Source organism: Callorhinus ursinus, unplaced genomic scaffold, assembly GCF_003265705.2.
Source record: "Callorhinus ursinus isolate GAN/ISIS: 27379988/994484 unplaced genomic scaffold, GSC_fseal_2.0 scaffold87, whole genome shotgun sequence".
Lineage (NCBI taxonomy): Eukaryota > Metazoa > Chordata > Mammalia > Carnivora > Otariidae > Callorhinus > Callorhinus ursinus.
In genome coordinates, this window is record NW_027397149.1 from 1,533,444 (window position 1) to 1,549,604 (window position 16,161).

The following is a 16,161-nucleotide window of genomic DNA, read 5'->3' on the forward strand; positions in this document are numbered from 1 at the left end:
CTCTAGCCTACAGCAGGGCCTCGGAACTCTATGCCCTAAGCTGGCTTCTCTACGGCTGACACCTCTCCTTTGTGCCGAGTTTCCTCCGGGAGGGCACCTGGTGGGAACCCCTTCCCACAGTGGCTTTTGCGGTCCCTTCTAGGTGCAACCGGAGAAGCCCCTGAACCTCCAGAGAATCCCCACCTCTCAGGCCTCGAAGGGTTTGCGCGGAATAGGAGGATGGCGGAAGTAAGTGTTTAGGTGCCCTTCCCTTTCGCCGCTCTTCTCTATGGTCGCTTCCTTCGGTGACGGGAAAGGGGGTCCCGGCGCCTGCGCAGAGGCGGCCGGGGAGCTAGTCGCGGAGTGCGGGGGGAGGGGCAGGGAGCGGGAGCTGCCGCCGCCGCCGGAGCAAACCGCGGGGACCGAGATGCAGGTGGGACCGGAACCGGAACCCCCCTCTTCAAGTACCTCTTCCCTCTCCGCGACCCGGCCCCGGCGCCTGAGAGGAGCCCTGGGTGGGGGCGGGCGTAGGGGGGCCAGAGGCGGGGGCGGTGCTCGGCTCCGCAGAGTGCTGCGGACCGGGCTGGTCCCGAGGCGGCTGCGGCCCCGGGGAATGGGTGGGTCGAGGGTGTCCAGGGAGTAGGAGCGGGTCGGAGTGCACTGACCACCGGGCCCAGAGGGTCCGAGCCGGGAGCGGAGCCTGCACCCTCCACCACCCGCGCTTCGGGAAATTTCAGAACTGAGCCAAGAGGCAGGTGCACCGGGAAAATGTGTCTGAGTCCTGCTTGGCAGAAGAGAAACTGAGTCACCAGCTCAGGAGCCGCAGGGTCAGCGGGCCTGAAGGGGGCTGGGTCTGCCTGTGGTGCAGAGGGTTGGGTGGGCCTGTGTGAGCTGAGGTGGCCTCTGCCTGGAGATTGGTCTCCCTGCTGTGTCTGCACTTCTTGGCTCGGTTCCCCTGTGCTCCATGACTCTTGCATCTCTTGGCTTCTTCTCATTGGTTTGGAATTGTCCCTGCGGTTGGAGTCATCTGAATGTGTAGGGTCTAGGCCAAGGAGGAAGGGGAGGGGTCGCTGATTGTCGGTCTGAGCAGGAGTCTGAGGTTTGGGGAGACTTTCTTGAGCTTCCCACACACACACCCCCCCCCCCCAGTCCTGGTGCCGGTCATCTTCCAGCATAATATGGGGGAGGAACACTAACAAAGAGCCATGGGTTATAAATGCCATGCCCAGCCCTGCCACTTGCTAGTTGTAAGATCTTGGGAGCCCTCTTGTTTTTTCATTTCTCTTTTAGAAGAATTGGAACCCATAAAGATAGTCATGGCGGCGGTTTATTGTGTGCTTACTTTGTGTCGAGCCCTGACATGTTCCATTTAATTCTCCCAACGATTCTATGGGTTAGGGATCATTAGCTCTGCCTTATAGCTATAAATCTGCATTTCAGAGAGGACATATAATTTGTTCCAGATCACCCAGCTAGTAGGTGGCAGAGCTGGGATTTCATCCCGAGTCCGACTCCGGATCCCATAGCCTTAACCACCAGGCTAACCAGCCTTTAGGGCACACTCCCCAGTGAAAGAAGAGGAAGTGAAAAAGCCTAGGGCCCCAGCTCCCTGTTATGTTTTATTTACTTTGTGGCCAACAGAGACTTGCTCTGACCCAACCCACAGTCTTTCCCCGCCTGGTGCTGCTGCCTCTGGGCCCCAGGCTGAAGGCACCAAAGAAGCGGGCTGTGACCGTTCCGAGCCTCGGTCACACCGTGCCGGGGTGCTGGGCCCTGGGGTCCGCCTTCAGGACAAGTGCGGTTTCAATCCATCATCCATCCATCCTCCTTCCTGAGCAGCCTCCCTCCTCAGAGCTGGACCTCAGGATCCCCTGAGACAGGGTCTGTAAGTGCTACAGACCTAGCTCCCCTGAGAGCTGGGGCAGTGAGGGGCCGTGAGGGGCCGTGCCTGAGGCCGGGGCAGTCAGTCCCTGGGGACGAGCACTATGCAGTGGGCAAAACCGTAGGCTTGGAGTTCTGAAACTTTTGTGAGCTTCGGGTTCCTCATCTGTTGTCAAGGTTATTAAAGCCTGTTGCAGGGAAAGGTAAGAACAGCACATGGGAAGCATGTGATAAATCTTGAAGGACCTGTTTTAGAGAAGGGAGGTGGCGTGAGTGATAAAGATTCCTTTTTAGAGGAAGGTGCTCCACGGCCGTCTGTCACTCCTGGAACCCGAGCCAGGGGGAGTGGGGTTGGGAAGACAGCAGGGAAGGTGCGGGGCTGGACCCCGGGGAGCCAGCTGACTGCGGCGTGTGCGTGTGCGGTGTGAGGATCTGGGAAGGGGGGGGGTCGGTGTGGTGTTCCCCATGGCTCTCCAAGGAGTCCTGACCAGAGTGGGGAGTCCGGCTGGGGGCGGGGCTCGGCCCCCAGTCCCCCCTCAGCAGTGACTCGGTGTATGTGCCTCTCTTCCTTCTGCAGCTGCTGCCGCTCACCCCGTGTCTTCTGGCCGCTTCCCTCTTTGCTGCCCCTCCCCACAGGCTCCCCCTCTCCGCCTCCTGGGGACCGTCATGAATGGTGCCCCTTCCCCGGAGGATGGGGCCTCCCCCTCTCCTCCGCCTTTGCCACCACCCCCTCCTCCTAGTTGGCGGGAGTTCTGCGAGTCCCATGCCCGGGCTGCTGCCCTGGATTTTGCCCGCCGTTTTCGCCTCTACCTGGCCTCCCACCCCCAGTACGCAGGGCCCGGGGCTGAGGCTGCCTTCTCCCGCCGTTTTGCTGAACTCTTCCTGCAGCACTTTGAAGCTGAGGTGGCCCGGGCCTCCGGCTCCCTCTCGCCACCCATCCTGGCTCCCCTGAGTCCTGCTGCGGAGATCCAGCCACATGACCTGTCCCTTGAGAGCTGCAGGGTGGGCGGGCCCCTGGCTGTGCTGGGCCCTTCTCGATCATCTGAGGACCTGGCCGGCCCCCTCCCTTCCTCAGTCTCTTCCTCTTCTACGACCTCCTCGAAGCCGAAGCTAAAGAAACGCTTCTCCCTCCGCTCAGTGGGTCGCTCTGTCCGCGGTTCAGTCCGTGGCATCTTGCAGTGGCGGGGGACGGTTGACCCTCCCTCCCCGGCCGGGCCCCTCGAGACCTCATCAGGCCCCCCAGTCCTGGGTGGAAACAGCAACTCCAACTCCTCTGGTGGGGCCGGGACCATTGGCAGGGGACCGGTTAGTGATGGAACATCCCCTGGGGACCGATGGACTCACCGATTTGAGAGGCTGAGACTCAGTCGGGGAGGGGGGGCCTTGAAGGATGGAGCAGGGATGGTGCAGAGGGAAGAGCTGCTGAGTTTCATGGGGGCTGAAGAGGCAGCCCCTGACCCAGCTGGAGTGGGCCGGGGAGGAGGAGGGGCAGCTGGGCCTACCTCAGGGGGAGGAGGGCAGCCTCAGTGGCAGAAGTGTCGCTTGCTGCTCCGAAGCGAAGGAGAAGGCGGAGGAGGAAGTCGTCTGGAGTTCTTTGTACCGCCCAAGGTGAGGCCCCAAGGAGGGCGGGTGACTGGGAGCAGACCATTGAGCCACCAGAGTGGAACAGCCCAGGTGCTTAGCTTTGCTCGCTTGGGTTTGGTTCGGTTTAGTTTTGTTTTACTGCTCACTTTGGTTTTTAAAGCTAGCTCTTGACGCTGGGGTAGTAGCTGTGGGCAGGACTGGAAAAGTAGTGCTAGGACCCTTTGTCTAACTCCCTTAGAACAGAGAAGGAAAGATGACAGATCTCTGGAGGGAAGTGAGAGGTGGTCCCCGCACACCAACAGTTTGGAACTTGTTCTCTTTCCCTGCCCAGGCGTCTCGGCCTCGCCTCAGCATTCCCTGCTCTACCATCACGGACGTGCGGACAACCACAGCCCTGGAGATGCCTGACCGGGAGAACACGTTTGTGGTTAAGGTAGGAGCTCTGGGCTTCCGCCCTCGTGGAGCGCTTGTGCTGGGGAGCAAGCTTGCGGAGCAGGTTGAAGCCAGGGCCTTCGTGGAAAGAGGTGCCTGTGTGTCCAGGGCCTGGAGAGCGTGTCCCTTGGGGCTGTAGCTTCCCCGGGAGGAGGGAAGAGAGGGAGGATGTTCTCGTTCTCCTTAGGGTTGGCTTATGGCCCCCGGACCTGGAAGTGGCCTGTGGGCCTCCTCTTGTCCCCGTAGGTGGAAGGCCCCTCGGAGTACATCCTGGAGACAGCCGATGCTCTGCATGTGAAGGCCTGGGTGTCTGACATCCAAGAGTGCCTGAGCCCGGGGTGAGGAGCCTGCCTGCTGTCACCGAGGGACCCAGGTGGGGCGGGGGAGCAGCCTGGGGCCTTTCACCCGCTGGGTTTCCTCACAGCACCGTGTCCCCTGTCTCTGTCTCCGCAGACCCTGCCCTGCCACCAGTCCCCGCCCCATGACCCTCCCCCTGGCCCCTGGGACCTCATTCCTTACAAGGGAGAACACAGACAGTCTGGAGCTGCCCTGCCTCAATCATTCAGAGAGTCTGCCCAGCCAGGATCTGCTGCTGGGAGCCAGCGAGAGCAACGACCGCCTGTCACAGGGTAAGGGCGGAACTTCAGAGGGCTGCGGACCAGGCCTGGGCCCCTCTCTCCCAACTCGACCGTGCACCCCATTCCTGCCCCTCAGCTGCCCACCCCTTCCCACCAAATGTCTCACTTGTCCCAGGACGTGCCACGCCACAGACGGCCACTCAGAACCATCCCCATCCCCGCTTTGCATGAGCCCCATGCCAGCTCCCTTCCAGCCTTCTGTGCCTGGCCTTTCCTCCTTTTCCATAAGCCTCATGCAGACCTCCGCTCTGGCTGGAGACAACAGCTCTCTTCCCCAAGCTTCTGGAGCACTTCGTTCACATATTTGTTTTGCTCTTACTCTGCATCTCTGTACGTATGTCGTTGCTATCAGATCTGGACTCTATTTCTTGGCCTGACATACACAGGCCCAGCCATACACGCCCAGAGACGTGCGTCCAGCTGGCCCAGCTCACCTTTCCAGATGCCACTCTCCCCTTTGTCCTGCTCCTCCGTTCTGGTTTAGGTTTCGTGGTGCCAGGCACCCTGGCTGTGCTCACTGAGTAAACAAATGGACTGAAGAATCTTGGAGCTGGGATGGACCTCACAAGTCCCCTCATTTCCATTCCCCTCAGGCAGCTAAGACCAGGGAGGGGGAAATGGCTTTTTGGAGGGCACCTGAGAGGCCCTGACAAAGACTGGGGCTGTGCCAGTCTGCCCCCTGCCCCCCTGCTCTCCGGACCCCACACACAGCTACAGCATTCCCGTAGGCTTGGGCCTGTCTGAGTACATACCTGACCGTGTGCTAGGCTCTGGGGCAGGATGGGAAACCTGGAGATGCCTGAGATGCGCTTCCTGTCCTCTCTTTGGGCTCCCAGTCTAGCTCAGTTGACAAGCTATCACTCCCTCTGGAAAGCAGGACTCCGAAGTGGAGAGCCTGGGCTTAGTGTCCTCTGAGCAGCACAAGCGGGAAGCGCCTTGGGAGCTCAGAGGAGGCAGAGAATCGGGGAAGGTGGAATAGACAGCATACCACACAGGGGAGGTGAGAGTAAAGAACAGGGCTTGGAGGAAGGAAGCAGATGGCCAGAGCACAGCCGCGAGGGTAGGGAGAGCCCTAGAGCTTTGGGAGAATGAGACAGGATGATCAGGCTCCCGCAGAGGCTCCGGGAATGCAAACTAACATGAAAGGGTGGTTGGGTTGGGCCAATTAATGGAAGGAGGATCTTTGATGCCTCTGAGAGTTGGGGACTTGGTCCTGTAGGCCAAAAAAGGATGCTTTTTAATGCGAGAATACTTGAGGGATTCTCTCCTGTAACAGTCGCTGTCATTTCAGCTGTTGATTCAGGAAAAACGGGCAGGTTTGGATCCTAGGACGTCCTTGCAGTAATGCTGCGGCCCCTTAGCAGTGCCTGGAGCCTCAGGAGTTGGTCAGACTGACGGGCCAGTGCCCGAGGAAGGGGCGGGCACCTCAGCCCAATGACCGCCAGCACACACAGGGTAGTTTCTCCAGTTCTCAACTCCACCCTCCTCCCTTTTTTTCCAGGGGCCTATGGGGGCCTTTCAGACCGCCCCTCGGCGTCCATCTCCCCCAGTTCCGCCTCCATTGCTGCTTCCCATTTTGACTCAATGGAACTGCTTCCCCCAGAGTTGCCCCCCCGCATCCCCATCGAAGAGGGGCCCCCAGCGGGCACAGTTCATCCACTCGCAGCCCCCTACCCACCCCTGGACACTCCAGAAGCGGCCACAGGTACCAGAGGTGAGAGCGTGTGTCTGCCTCCGGGCCTGGTTGCCCACCTTCCCGAAACTCTTGTCTCGGGATCCTGAGGGATCGGACGGGGGTGGCGGGTGGGGGCGGGGAGCGGCAGGTGGAGGGAAAGCAAGGCTTCTCTTCTCCCAGGATGGGGGAGGCTTCCCTGACACCCCGGTTTCCCTCCCTCTCTCCTTCCTGAAGGATCATTCCTGTTCCAGGGGGAGTCAGAGGGAGGTGAAGGGGACCAGCCCCTCTCAGGGTACCCTTGGTTCCACGGGATGCTCTCTCGACTCAAGGCTGCGCAGCTAGTGCTAGCCGGAGGCACCGGCTCCCACGGTGTTTTCCTGGTACGGCAGAGTGAGACGAGGCGGGGTGAATACGTGCTCACTTTCAACTTCCAGGGCAAGGCCAAGGTGAGGGAGGAAAAGGCTGTGTTCCCTGTGGGGAGCTTGCTGGGGCCGGGGGCGGGGGGGGGCGGTTGGGGCGGGGAACGGGGCCATCCAGGGGAGCTGGGGAGGAGGCTTCTGGAGCGGGCAGGGGCGTGGGCTCCTGCCTCACCTTGCCTGCCCTGCCCTCAGCACCTGCGCCTGTCGCTGAACGAGGAGGGTCAGTGCCGGGTCCAGCACTTGTGGTTCCAGTCCATTTTCGATATGCTCGAGCATTTCCGGGTGCACCCCATCCCTCTGGAGTCTGGAGGCTCCAGTGACGTTGTTCTTGTCAGCTATGTCGTGTCCTCCCAGCGACAGCAGGGTGAGCAGAGCAGGTCTGCAGGGGAGGAGGTGCCCGTGCACCCAAGAAGTGAGGAGGTGTGTGTGCCAGAAAGACGGGGCGGGGGGGCTGTGAGGAGGAGCAGCTTCGTGAGGGAGAGTAGGGTAGCGAAGGTCCTTGGGTGTGGGGCTTTGGAAGGGGGAGCAGGACACTGAGGACGTAGGGAGGCAGCGGGCTCCGTGTCGGAGCCGGGAGGAAGCGGAAGTCGGGTTGGTGCATTCCCATTCCATCAGACCCCCGTGTTCCATCACCTGTGTGTCTCCTGGATCCATCCTCCTCGGCCTTGTCTTTGCCTCTTGTCGGTCTTGCCTTGGGCCTGTTCTTCTTGGGGATGCTTGGTCTGATCCCCCACCCCCCTCCTCCCTTGACGTCTGATGTCCCTGTCTGATCTCTCCTTTTCCCCACCCCGACGTCCCATCTGTCCCCACGTTGCCCCTCCCCCCCCCCAGGCCGGGAGCAGGCCGGGAGCCATGCAGGGGTGTGCGAGGGAGATCGATGCTACCCCGATGCCTCCTCCACCCTCATGCCCTTCGGAGCGAGTGACTGTGTGTAAGTGTGGTCCCCCTCTCACCGCCGCCCATGATCCATCTTCCATGGCCGGGGCGGGGGGGGGGGTTGCTCAGGAGATGGGGTGTGGGGGAGATAGCACATGGCTCCTGGGGGGACGAGTGCAGGGGAGGGCCCCGCCAGAGCTGGCCTCCCTCCACAGTCTGTCTTCTTACCATTCCTATCCAGAACCGAACACCTCCCATGACCCACCCCAGCCCCCTGAGCCCCCTTCATGGACAGATCCCCCACATCCTGGGGCAGAAGAGGCGACGGGGGCGCCAGAAGTGGCGGCAGCAGCAGCCACAGCAGCCAAAGAGAGGCAAGAGAAAGAGAAAGCGGGCTTTGGAGGGGTCCAGGAAGAGCTTGTCCCCATGGTTGAGCTGGTCCCCATGGTTGAATTGGAAGAGGCGGTAGCCCCAGGCGCGGAGGCCCAGGGAGGCGCCGGATCTGGTGGGGCCGGTGGGGCTGCGGGGGCCACCGCGATGGTGCAGCTCCAGCAGTTACCACTAGGGGGCGATGGAGAAGAAGGGGGCCATCCCAGAGCCATTAATAACCAGTACTCTTTCGTGTGAGACACCCTACCCCGCGCTTTCTCCACTCTTCTTGCTCCCCAGCCCTTAGTTGGTGAGATTGGGGCTGGGCAGGGACGGAGAGGAGCGGTAGGAATCCCCGCCCCACGTGCTTCCTGACCCTTGACGGCCAAGGGCATCTGTGTTGGTACAAGAAGAGGCTCAAGAACCCTGTTAACTCCCCAGTTCATACACTACAGGTGCCCCATCCCCTGGGCAGGGGATTTGGGCTCCATTACCTCCCTGAGGGGCTGTTATGGTCAGCCCCACCCCTGGGGGCCATTTCCACATTAACCGCCCCCCAGCCCGGGGAGGGGTGAGGGGGAAGGGCTGTCAGTTATATTAAGGTTGTTGTTGTTGTTGTTTTAAACAAAATGGAGAAGCATAAATAAATAAAAGGGTTTATTTCAGTTCCATCACGATGGCTGTGGCCAGTGTTTGCAGTGGGGGCTGGGACAGGCGGGTCAGGAAGGCAGCCCACTCAGTGGTGCCCACTCCGGAGCTGAGAGGCCGGAAGGCTGGGTCAGGTCAAGTGCCCCTGCCCTCCAGCCCCGTGCTTTCGGGCCCATCGCTCCCCTGTGGGCTGTGCCATTGGCTGAGCCAAACAGTGCTTCCCAGGGTCCCCAGCCGAGTTCTCTTAATGGGACAGGACAGTGAGCAGCAGGATCGGCAACCTCTGAGGACCCTTCCTGCTCCGAATCCTTGAGTGAAGGCTTCCCACCCTAGGGAGAAAGCAGGCAGAGACCGCTGGGCCGGGGCTGGGGCACGGTGGCTGTGTTGGGAGAGATGTAATGTGGCAGCCACAGAGCCTGGCTGCAGAGGGGCCCGAGGGCAGCCTGGCTTGCCCCCCTTCCCGGGGCCAAGCTGGGAAGCTGGAGGGTAGATACAGAAGAACACTGGCTTTCATTCCTGGCTTTTCCTCTCCTTTGCTGTTTGGCCTGGGCAAGGTGTTAGCCTCTCTAGGCCTCAGTGTCCTCATCTGTCAAGTGGGAAGTTTTATCTGGGTTGGTGCTGCGGACACGATCTGCTTGGCCTGGATAGCGTTTCCATTAGGATTTCCCACAGAACTTCAGATTACCGGCTTCTCCTGAAAATCCGAAGATCCAGCCTCCCGTGCTCTGCCTTCCACCTTCCACCTTCCACATCTGCTCCATCCCCACTGGCCCACTGAGGTCACGTGACCTCAGCCCCATGGGGATGAGCTTGCAACATCCCCCACCCCCTTGCAGCACCCCATCCAGCCCAGGCTCTGCTCTCTGAACTGAACTGCAGCCGTGCCCTCCAGTGGAGGGCACCCTTGGGTTTCTCAGCTCTGCAAGTGGTGGGTGCCCACAAGGAGGGGCCAGGTTCTGAAAAATCCCACCTGTTTTGCTTGGCCTGCTCCCTTCCTCACCACCCAGTGCTGCCCCTCTCCTTCCTTCCCAGGCAGCATGGGGCCTATATTCTCGCACCCCTCAGCCACTTTCCCCACCTCCAGGAGGCCCTAGCCATACTTATGACCTTGCTATTCTGGGCCTTGCGTCCTGTTGTGAGATGGACAGGAGACAGCTGGACTCACAGGCCACCCAGGCTGGGGGCTAGCCGGGGGAAGCCTGCTGGCTCTCCCAGTTTTGTATAATCCCTGGGGCTCCCCCAAACCTTGACCTCAGGAGACTGGGGATAGAACTGGCCTTGCAAAGGAGGGGATGGTTTGGGGAGCTGGACGCTGTGTTCTGGAAAAGGAGGTGGTGAGTGAAGGCTCTGACGCCCCAGGGTAAGCAGGACCTGATCCCCTCCTAATCTAGCAGCAGCTGGTGCTGCAAGGCTCCCCTTCCCCCGAAACCCTGCCAGCCTCAGGGACTTGCCTCCTGAAGAGGGGTGGTGGAAGGGGCCAAGGAGCATCCCCCCACCTCCACCCCAAGATGTGCATGCCTTGGCTGGAGGAGCCTAAGAGACTGTTTCCCTCTAAGCCTCCCTTTAAGGATGGTTGAGCTGAAGTTCGGGACCTGTCAGGGACTGGCCAGGCTCTATGTCCCTGTCCTTCAGAACCAGGCTTCTCCCATTCCCAGCTGCAGCCCTCCTAGGAGGGGAGGAACACCTTGGAGACCCCCTGGGGAGGGATCCAAGAACCAGCGCCTTCTTCCATCCCCGTCCAAAACCCCAGCCCCAGCCTCCCCGTCCTCCCCCCTGATGCCCCGCCTTCTGCAGCTCCGCCTTCTGCAGCTCCAGTTGGGTGGCTGTCCCTCTCTGGCTTCAGCTTCCCCTCTGGGAAGTTGGGGGAGGTGGGAGGGGTCACCTTAAAGGGCCCCGCTGGCGGCAGCGTGCTGTAAAGCCTGCCTCCTGTCCTCAGCCTCCTGCTCTCAGCTCCCCTGAAGCCTCAATCCCTCCAGTCTTCTCCCCTTTCTCCATGTTTGGGCATTCCTGTTCCTTTCAGACAGCGCCCCGGTCACTCCTCCAGGTGGTGGCAGGGAGAAGCCAGAGAGCACCAAAAGGCCTGGCAGATGCTGAGCCTGACTCTGGCCTAAGAAGGTGGGTGCTGGGCCAGATGGAGGTGCCTGTGGATGTGACCCCATTGTCTGAGCCCCCCTCCTCAGGTCACAGCTCAAGGGAGGGGTTTGTGGGAACCATGAAAAGGAGGAGGGAAGGAGCACCAAGTCCTCAACTCACCCAGGAGGCTCCCCTCCCTCCCCCCAAGTCCAGGCAGAGGAAGGGATAAATATGGGGGCTAATTCCTTAAGTGCCATCCACCCCTGCTGGCCTGCCTGTTCCCCAAAGTGAGGCTTCCCTTTCCTTCTCCTGCCGTCTCCTCTGCCATCATCTGCTCAGGAACTTGAGTGCCTGGAGAACCCCTTCAGTGGCCCACACTCCTCTGACTGTCCAGCTCAGGAAGCTGAAGGCCTGGACACAGGAAGCACTTGAGGCTCTTTCTTCCCCTCCCTGATCTTCCACTGTTAACTCTCACTGAAACTCTCTCCTCTCGCTGCCCCTTTTCCTCCCCTGCCCACAGCCCAGGCTACCCTGGGTCTGCTCCTCCAGCAGCTGCCCTAATAGTAACCAAAGGACGCCCCCATCCAGGAGCAGGGGTGGGGGTGGGGGGCTCAGAGCAGCTGCTTCGACGAGGAAGCTGACACCAGGGCCAGCCGCTCAGCAACAACTTGTGGCTTTGCACCCAGTCCTGGGCCCCCACCCACCTGGCTGCCGCATGCCAGTTCCCTGCTGTCCCTTTTCCCCACTGCTCCCCAGACTTCCCTCTGACCCTGGCAGCACTGTCTCTCTTTCCCCAGCTCTGTTCTGTCCTTATTTCCCCTAGACCCGTCCCCATCAATCTGCCCCCTCCCCACTCCTTTGGCCCGGAGCCTCTGCTCTATCCAGTTTCCCAGCCCCCTTTCCTTGACACCCCTTCTTCCCTTACGCCTCTTCCCGTGGGGTATGCCCAGCACCTGAGCACGCAGCCTCTGATCCTCTCTCCCCTGGAGGAGATACTTCAGGGCCAGGGCGGGGTGTGGACTACACACCATCTGGGGTCTGCCATGTGAACCCCTTGAGTTAACACAGTGGGGGATGAGGCCCTCATTCCAGGACTTGGGGTGACTCCTGCCCCCATCCTGAAACATTGATCTTTCCCCCTCTGCCATCAGCACATTCTGTAGCCTCTTGGATTACCTGGCTGCCTGGGTATCCCATTTTCTTGGGGGGGGGATTCCCTGCCAGGGATGGAGGGGGCCCCGAAGGCCGAGTTAGAGCGATGGGGGGGGTAGTTTGGGGGAGAGACAGGCAGTCCTGGCTTTGCTCACCAGGGCTTGGACACTAAATCCCTTGTTGATGGCTGCAGCAACCCCTCCCGAGGGTAGGGTTACCGTCTTCTGCCCTGCCCCCTTGACCCTCTCCCCTCCCTACTTCCCCTTGTCCCTCTAGAGCCATTTCCTCTGGCCCCCAAAGGATGTTGTCCCCCTCTTCCGTCCCCTGAAGGTTGGAGTATCTGCTGCCCTTTCAGCAACCGGGTGAGGAAGGAGGCTGGCAATAGAAACAGGTTGAGAGTGGGTGGGGTGGGAGGGAGTAGGGGAAAGAGAAAGGTGGAGGCCAGGGAGTAGGAGGGTGAAGAACTGCAGGGGATGACTTTGGAACGGGAAATTCGGTACAACTGAGGGAGGGGTCAGCAAAACACAGACAGTGAAGTCTCTCCCTGCCCCCGCTTCCCTGGGGCTGGGGCCACCTTAGCTTCCCTTATGAGTGACATCTCAGGCTGCAGCCCCACTGTTCCCCCTCTGTCAGCAGAAATATCTTTCTTCTGACCCCTCCTGCCAGAGCCTCAGCCAGCCAATCCCTGATCTGGGGGGGGGGAGCCTGGCCCCCCCTACTCCCTCATAAGGACCAGCTGGGGGTTGGGGGGGGTGGCCGGCTGCTGCAAGTGGGACGGGGGTCAGAGTTTCGTGGAAGGAAGAAAAACGTGGGGGGGGGGCAGGAGAGAAAAGCAAGAACCCCAGACAAACAGGCAGGTGTACACTGAGGAAGGCCCCCGAAGCGTGAGAACCCCCCCAGAAGGAGCGCACCACCCCCTGGCCCCCAGGAAGGGAGCACAATGGAGGCTGCACACTCCAAGACCACAGAAGAATGTTTGGCCTATTTTGGGGTGAGCGAGACTGCAGGCCTTAGCCCGGACCAAGTGAAGCGGCATCTGGAGAAATATGGCCCCAATGGTAAGTGTCTCTTGGAGGAGAGGCCAGTAACGCCCTCTTGCTCCCCCACAACACAAACACGTACACACACTCACACACTTACACACACTGGAGTCTCTCCCTCCAGAGTACCTTGGGGACGAGCTGGGCCATGGTCCAGTGACTGCAGGGGGTAAGAGGATACTGACAAGACAAGGTCCCTGAGACTCAGAGTTTTGGGAGGTTTATGGGATGACCTTGGTGAACCTCAGATGCCCCTTCAGTGGCCTGATTCTCTTACCTTAGCCAGAATCCTGGGTGTGGGAGGCATTAGACTGAACCCCAAATGAATATGTCCTTTTCTTCTTTCTTCCCTGGGTAGAGCTCCCTGCTGAAGAAGGTAAGTTACTGGAATCCCTAAGCTCTCTTAATGACCCCCCCCCCTCCCCGCCAACCGTGCCCCACTCCCTTCTCCCCACCTTCTCCCTACTGACTCCTGAGGCAAATACCTTCCCCAGAGGTTAGAGTCTGGCTGGGGACAGGACTTTCCAAGCACTTTCTCCATGAGGCCTCCAGCCCTTGAGCAACTAACTGCCCACTACCACTTTGAGGAGCCTGTTTCTGGACTCCTAGTGAGCTCCCTCAGTCCCCTCTCAGTACCAAGAGGCCTGCTCATCACCCCAGAACCTTCCTGCTCAGGCTGGAAGTCAGGCCACTCTCAGGCCCTAGATCCCAGCCTGCACTTAAGAGTCCCAGCCATTCATCCGCCAGACCTTAACCCGTAGGGGCCCCCTCCCCTGCCTCTGCCCCCAGGGAAGTCCCTGTGGGAGTTGGTGGTAGAGCAGTTTGAAGACCTCCTGGTGCGGATCCTTCTCCTGGCCGCCTGCATTTCCTTCGTAAGTGTGGGCAGGCATCCGGGGGCCGGCTGGGGTGTGGGTCGGGGGTCTGGAGCATCTACGGGCGGGGGGCTCCGCCTCCTCAGCTCCTCTGGTCCAAGCCCTCAGCATCCTCTTCCAGACTGAGGGGGGGCGGGGGGCGCTGATGCGCGTACGCCTCGGTCCTCCTCCACACCCCACAGGCAGGTTTTATTTTAAGCTTTAAGGGTGTTCTCAGCCAAAACACTGAAGCTAAGCCACCCCCGCAGCTTCAAGGGCTTCGAGGGCTCGGGTTACCCCGCCAAGCGCCGGGCTCCCCGGCTCAGGCTCAGACTCGCCTGCGCTCCGGCCACCACCACTCCCGGCATGCCCCGGGGCGCGCAGCCGCTCCACCAATCCCCGAGCCTCCTGGCGCCCCCGCCCCGCCCTCTTGGCGCCGATTGGTCGCGGCAAAGACTTCCTCCCAGAGGCGGGAAAGAGCGGCTGGTGTGAGGGTGCCTCCGAGTGCGAGTGCGCCCGAAGGCCCAGCCAGACCCCTCACCTGTCCCCGGGCTCCGCTGCCGGCCGCCCATCAGGGCTGGAACTCCTGGGAACCCCTCCTCACCCGCCCGGCCTGACCTTGCCCGCCCTCCCCGGGGGGCCCCTCGCAGCTGCAGGGCCGCCACCTCTCTGGCCTGGGAGCTCCCCCCACCCCACCCCAGCACCCACCACCCCAGCAGCCTGCCTGCCTCCTGGAGTTTCTTCCTTAACATCTTAGTCCTGCCGGAAGACAAGACTGGGGGCAAAGAAGTCTCCCTGTCCCCGGGTCTCCTTCATGGAGGCCCTGTGGGCCCCTGAGTACTAGCTGGCAGGGCCTCCCTTCTCCCTTCTCCCTTCTCCCTTCTCCCTTCTCCCTTCTCAGATTTGCTCCTTGACATTTGCCTGTGGCTGTTGCCTGGCAGTGGCAACAGCTGGGGTGGGGTGTGTACAGGAGGCCCCGTAACACTATCCCCCCTCCTGCTCCCTCATGAAATTGGAGCTTCCCTGCCTTGGGCTGTTGGAGAGGGCTGGGCCCCCCCCCCCCCCCGGCGTCTCCAAGGACCACAGGGTTTTCCCTATGGAGTTTTGGCTCCCGTGGGATGGTTGTGGCTGCAGGACGTCGTTGGCCCGGGTGTCCTGTGAGCTTTGTTTGCAGTCCAACAACCTGGCCGGGGAAAACCCAAAGCACTCCCAGCTAAACCCCGAGTTGTGCATGTGTACACCTGCCGGTTCCCACTGCATGAGAGCGGCGGCAGCGCTTGTGTGAGTCTGCACTTTGGAGTGTGTAGGGCCTCAGACCGATGAGGGGCTGCCGTATCCCTGTGATGCCCAGCCCCGTTTGCTCCTGTGCACGTTTGTGCCCCAGTTGCCCTTCTTTATGTGTTGGAGGGGCTTTATTACCATTAGTCTTCCCCCCCTCCCCGCTCCCCAGGTGCTGGCCTGGTTTGAGGAAGGCGAAGAGACCATCACAGCCTTTGTGGAACCCTTTGTCATCCTCCTGATCCTCATTGCCAACGCCATCGTGGGGGTTTGGCAGGTTAGCTGTGACCCCTCCTCACTCCTTCACATCCTGACACTAAACACAGAGCCAGCCTCCCTTCCCAGTCTCCTCCTCCTCCGTCACTTCCTCTGGGAAGTGTTCTCCGTTCCCAATGCCCAGTTTGGAAAGGGGATGGAGTGCAGGAAAGAGACGGGAGACCGGCGTTCCCACTGTCACTAGCTGGCTCCATAACCCAGGCAAGTTCCTTCACCTCTCTCAGCCTTAGTGTCCTCACTCATAAAATAGGGCTAATAATCCTGCCCCGGAGTTGTGCTGAGTTGGAATAGGATGATGCTTGTGGAGTGCCCAGCCCTGTGCCTGGCATATAGTAGCAGGTCAATAAATGCTAGCTTGATTTTCCTTCTCTTCCCTTACTACCTTCTACTTTTCCTGTCCCTTGCTTGCTGATTTTCTCTGATTCTCTTTTCTTCTCTCCCCTGAACCTCCTTACCTCAACACACACACCTACCCTCATGCAGGGTTTGTCTACTCCCCGATGCCAGGCGCCAGGACTGCGTGACCTGCCTCTTCCTCTGTCATGTCCCTGTTTCCCCCAGGACTCTGGCCCCTGCCCCTCCTAATCCTGCCTGGCCAGTGCCCTCCCATTCCACAACCTTCCTCCCTCTGATGACCCTCGTCTCCTCCACCCTGTCCCTCCAGGAGCGTAATGCAGAGAACGCCATCGAGGCTCTGAAGGAGTATGAACCCGAGATGGGGAAAGTCTACCGGGCTGACCGCAAGTCAGTGCAAAGGATCAAGGCTCGGGACATTGTCCCCGGGGACATCGTGGAGGTGGCCGGTGAGTGATGGGAGTGAGTAGTCCAGGAAGGGAGGCCTTGACTTCGAGGCCGAGAGGATGCGTATGGTGAGGGCGGGCGGGGCAGGGGGGTGGGCCGATTCTGATGTCCGGGAGGTAGCCGGGACGGCGGAGTCTTCGCTTCTCCTTCTCAGACTCCTCAGGAGGTCATCCGAGGGCACTATGGCCA

General features: G+C 60.6%; 2 protein-coding genes and 1 long non-coding RNA gene across 10 annotated transcripts in view; 2 read left to right on the plus strand and 1 right to left on the minus strand.

Annotated features, from left to right (window-relative positions):
* On the plus strand, positions 1–8,524 carry SH2B1 (SH2B adaptor protein 1). Of its 5 annotated transcripts, none has more exons than XM_073888134.1 (10): positions 1–228; positions 2,438–3,468; positions 3,776–3,877; positions 4,123–4,214; positions 4,330–4,505; positions 6,016–6,228; positions 6,424–6,635; positions 6,801–7,028; positions 7,440–7,539; positions 7,726–7,865. In XM_073888134.1, coding segments are annotated over exons 2-10 (2,067 nt in total). In that variant the 5' UTR covers positions 1–228; positions 2,438–2,526; the 3' UTR covers positions 7,728–7,865. The 5 variants fall into 5 exon arrangements, with proteins under 5 accessions (XP_073744235.1, XP_025709784.1, XP_073744234.1 ...); XM_025853999.2 differs by lacking the exon at positions 1–228 and adding an exon at positions 280–412; XM_073888133.1 differs by lacking the exon at positions 1–228 and adding an exon at positions 319–2,063.
* Positions 8,498–13,922, minus strand: LOC112810252 (uncharacterized). Of its 2 annotated transcripts, none has more exons than XR_003204790.2 (3): positions 13,597–13,922; positions 13,044–13,130; positions 8,498–8,830 (listed from the first exon to the last, which is right to left on the minus strand). It is a non-coding gene; the product is annotated as an uncharacterized lncRNA (long non-coding RNA). The 2 variants fall into 2 exon arrangements; XR_012376838.1 differs by having other exon boundaries at positions 13,044–13,133.
* The window catches only part of ATP2A1 (ATPase sarcoplasmic/endoplasmic reticulum Ca2+ transporting 1), a 15,440-nt gene continuing 11,436 nt past the window's right edge, over positions 12,158–16,161 (plus strand). For all 3 annotated transcript variants that reach the window (XM_025853997.2, XM_025853994.2, XM_025853998.2), the window contains exons 1-5: positions 12,158–12,784; positions 13,125–13,142; positions 13,556–13,638; positions 15,068–15,172; positions 15,836–15,974. In XM_025853997.2, coding sequence (XP_025709782.1) covers positions 12,667–12,784; positions 13,125–13,142; positions 13,556–13,638; positions 15,068–15,172; positions 15,836–15,974 — 463 coding nt within the window. In that variant the 5' untranslated portion in view covers positions 12,158–12,666. The remainder of the gene's footprint in view (positions 12,785–13,124; positions 13,143–13,555; positions 13,639–15,067; positions 15,173–15,835; positions 15,975–16,161) is intronic.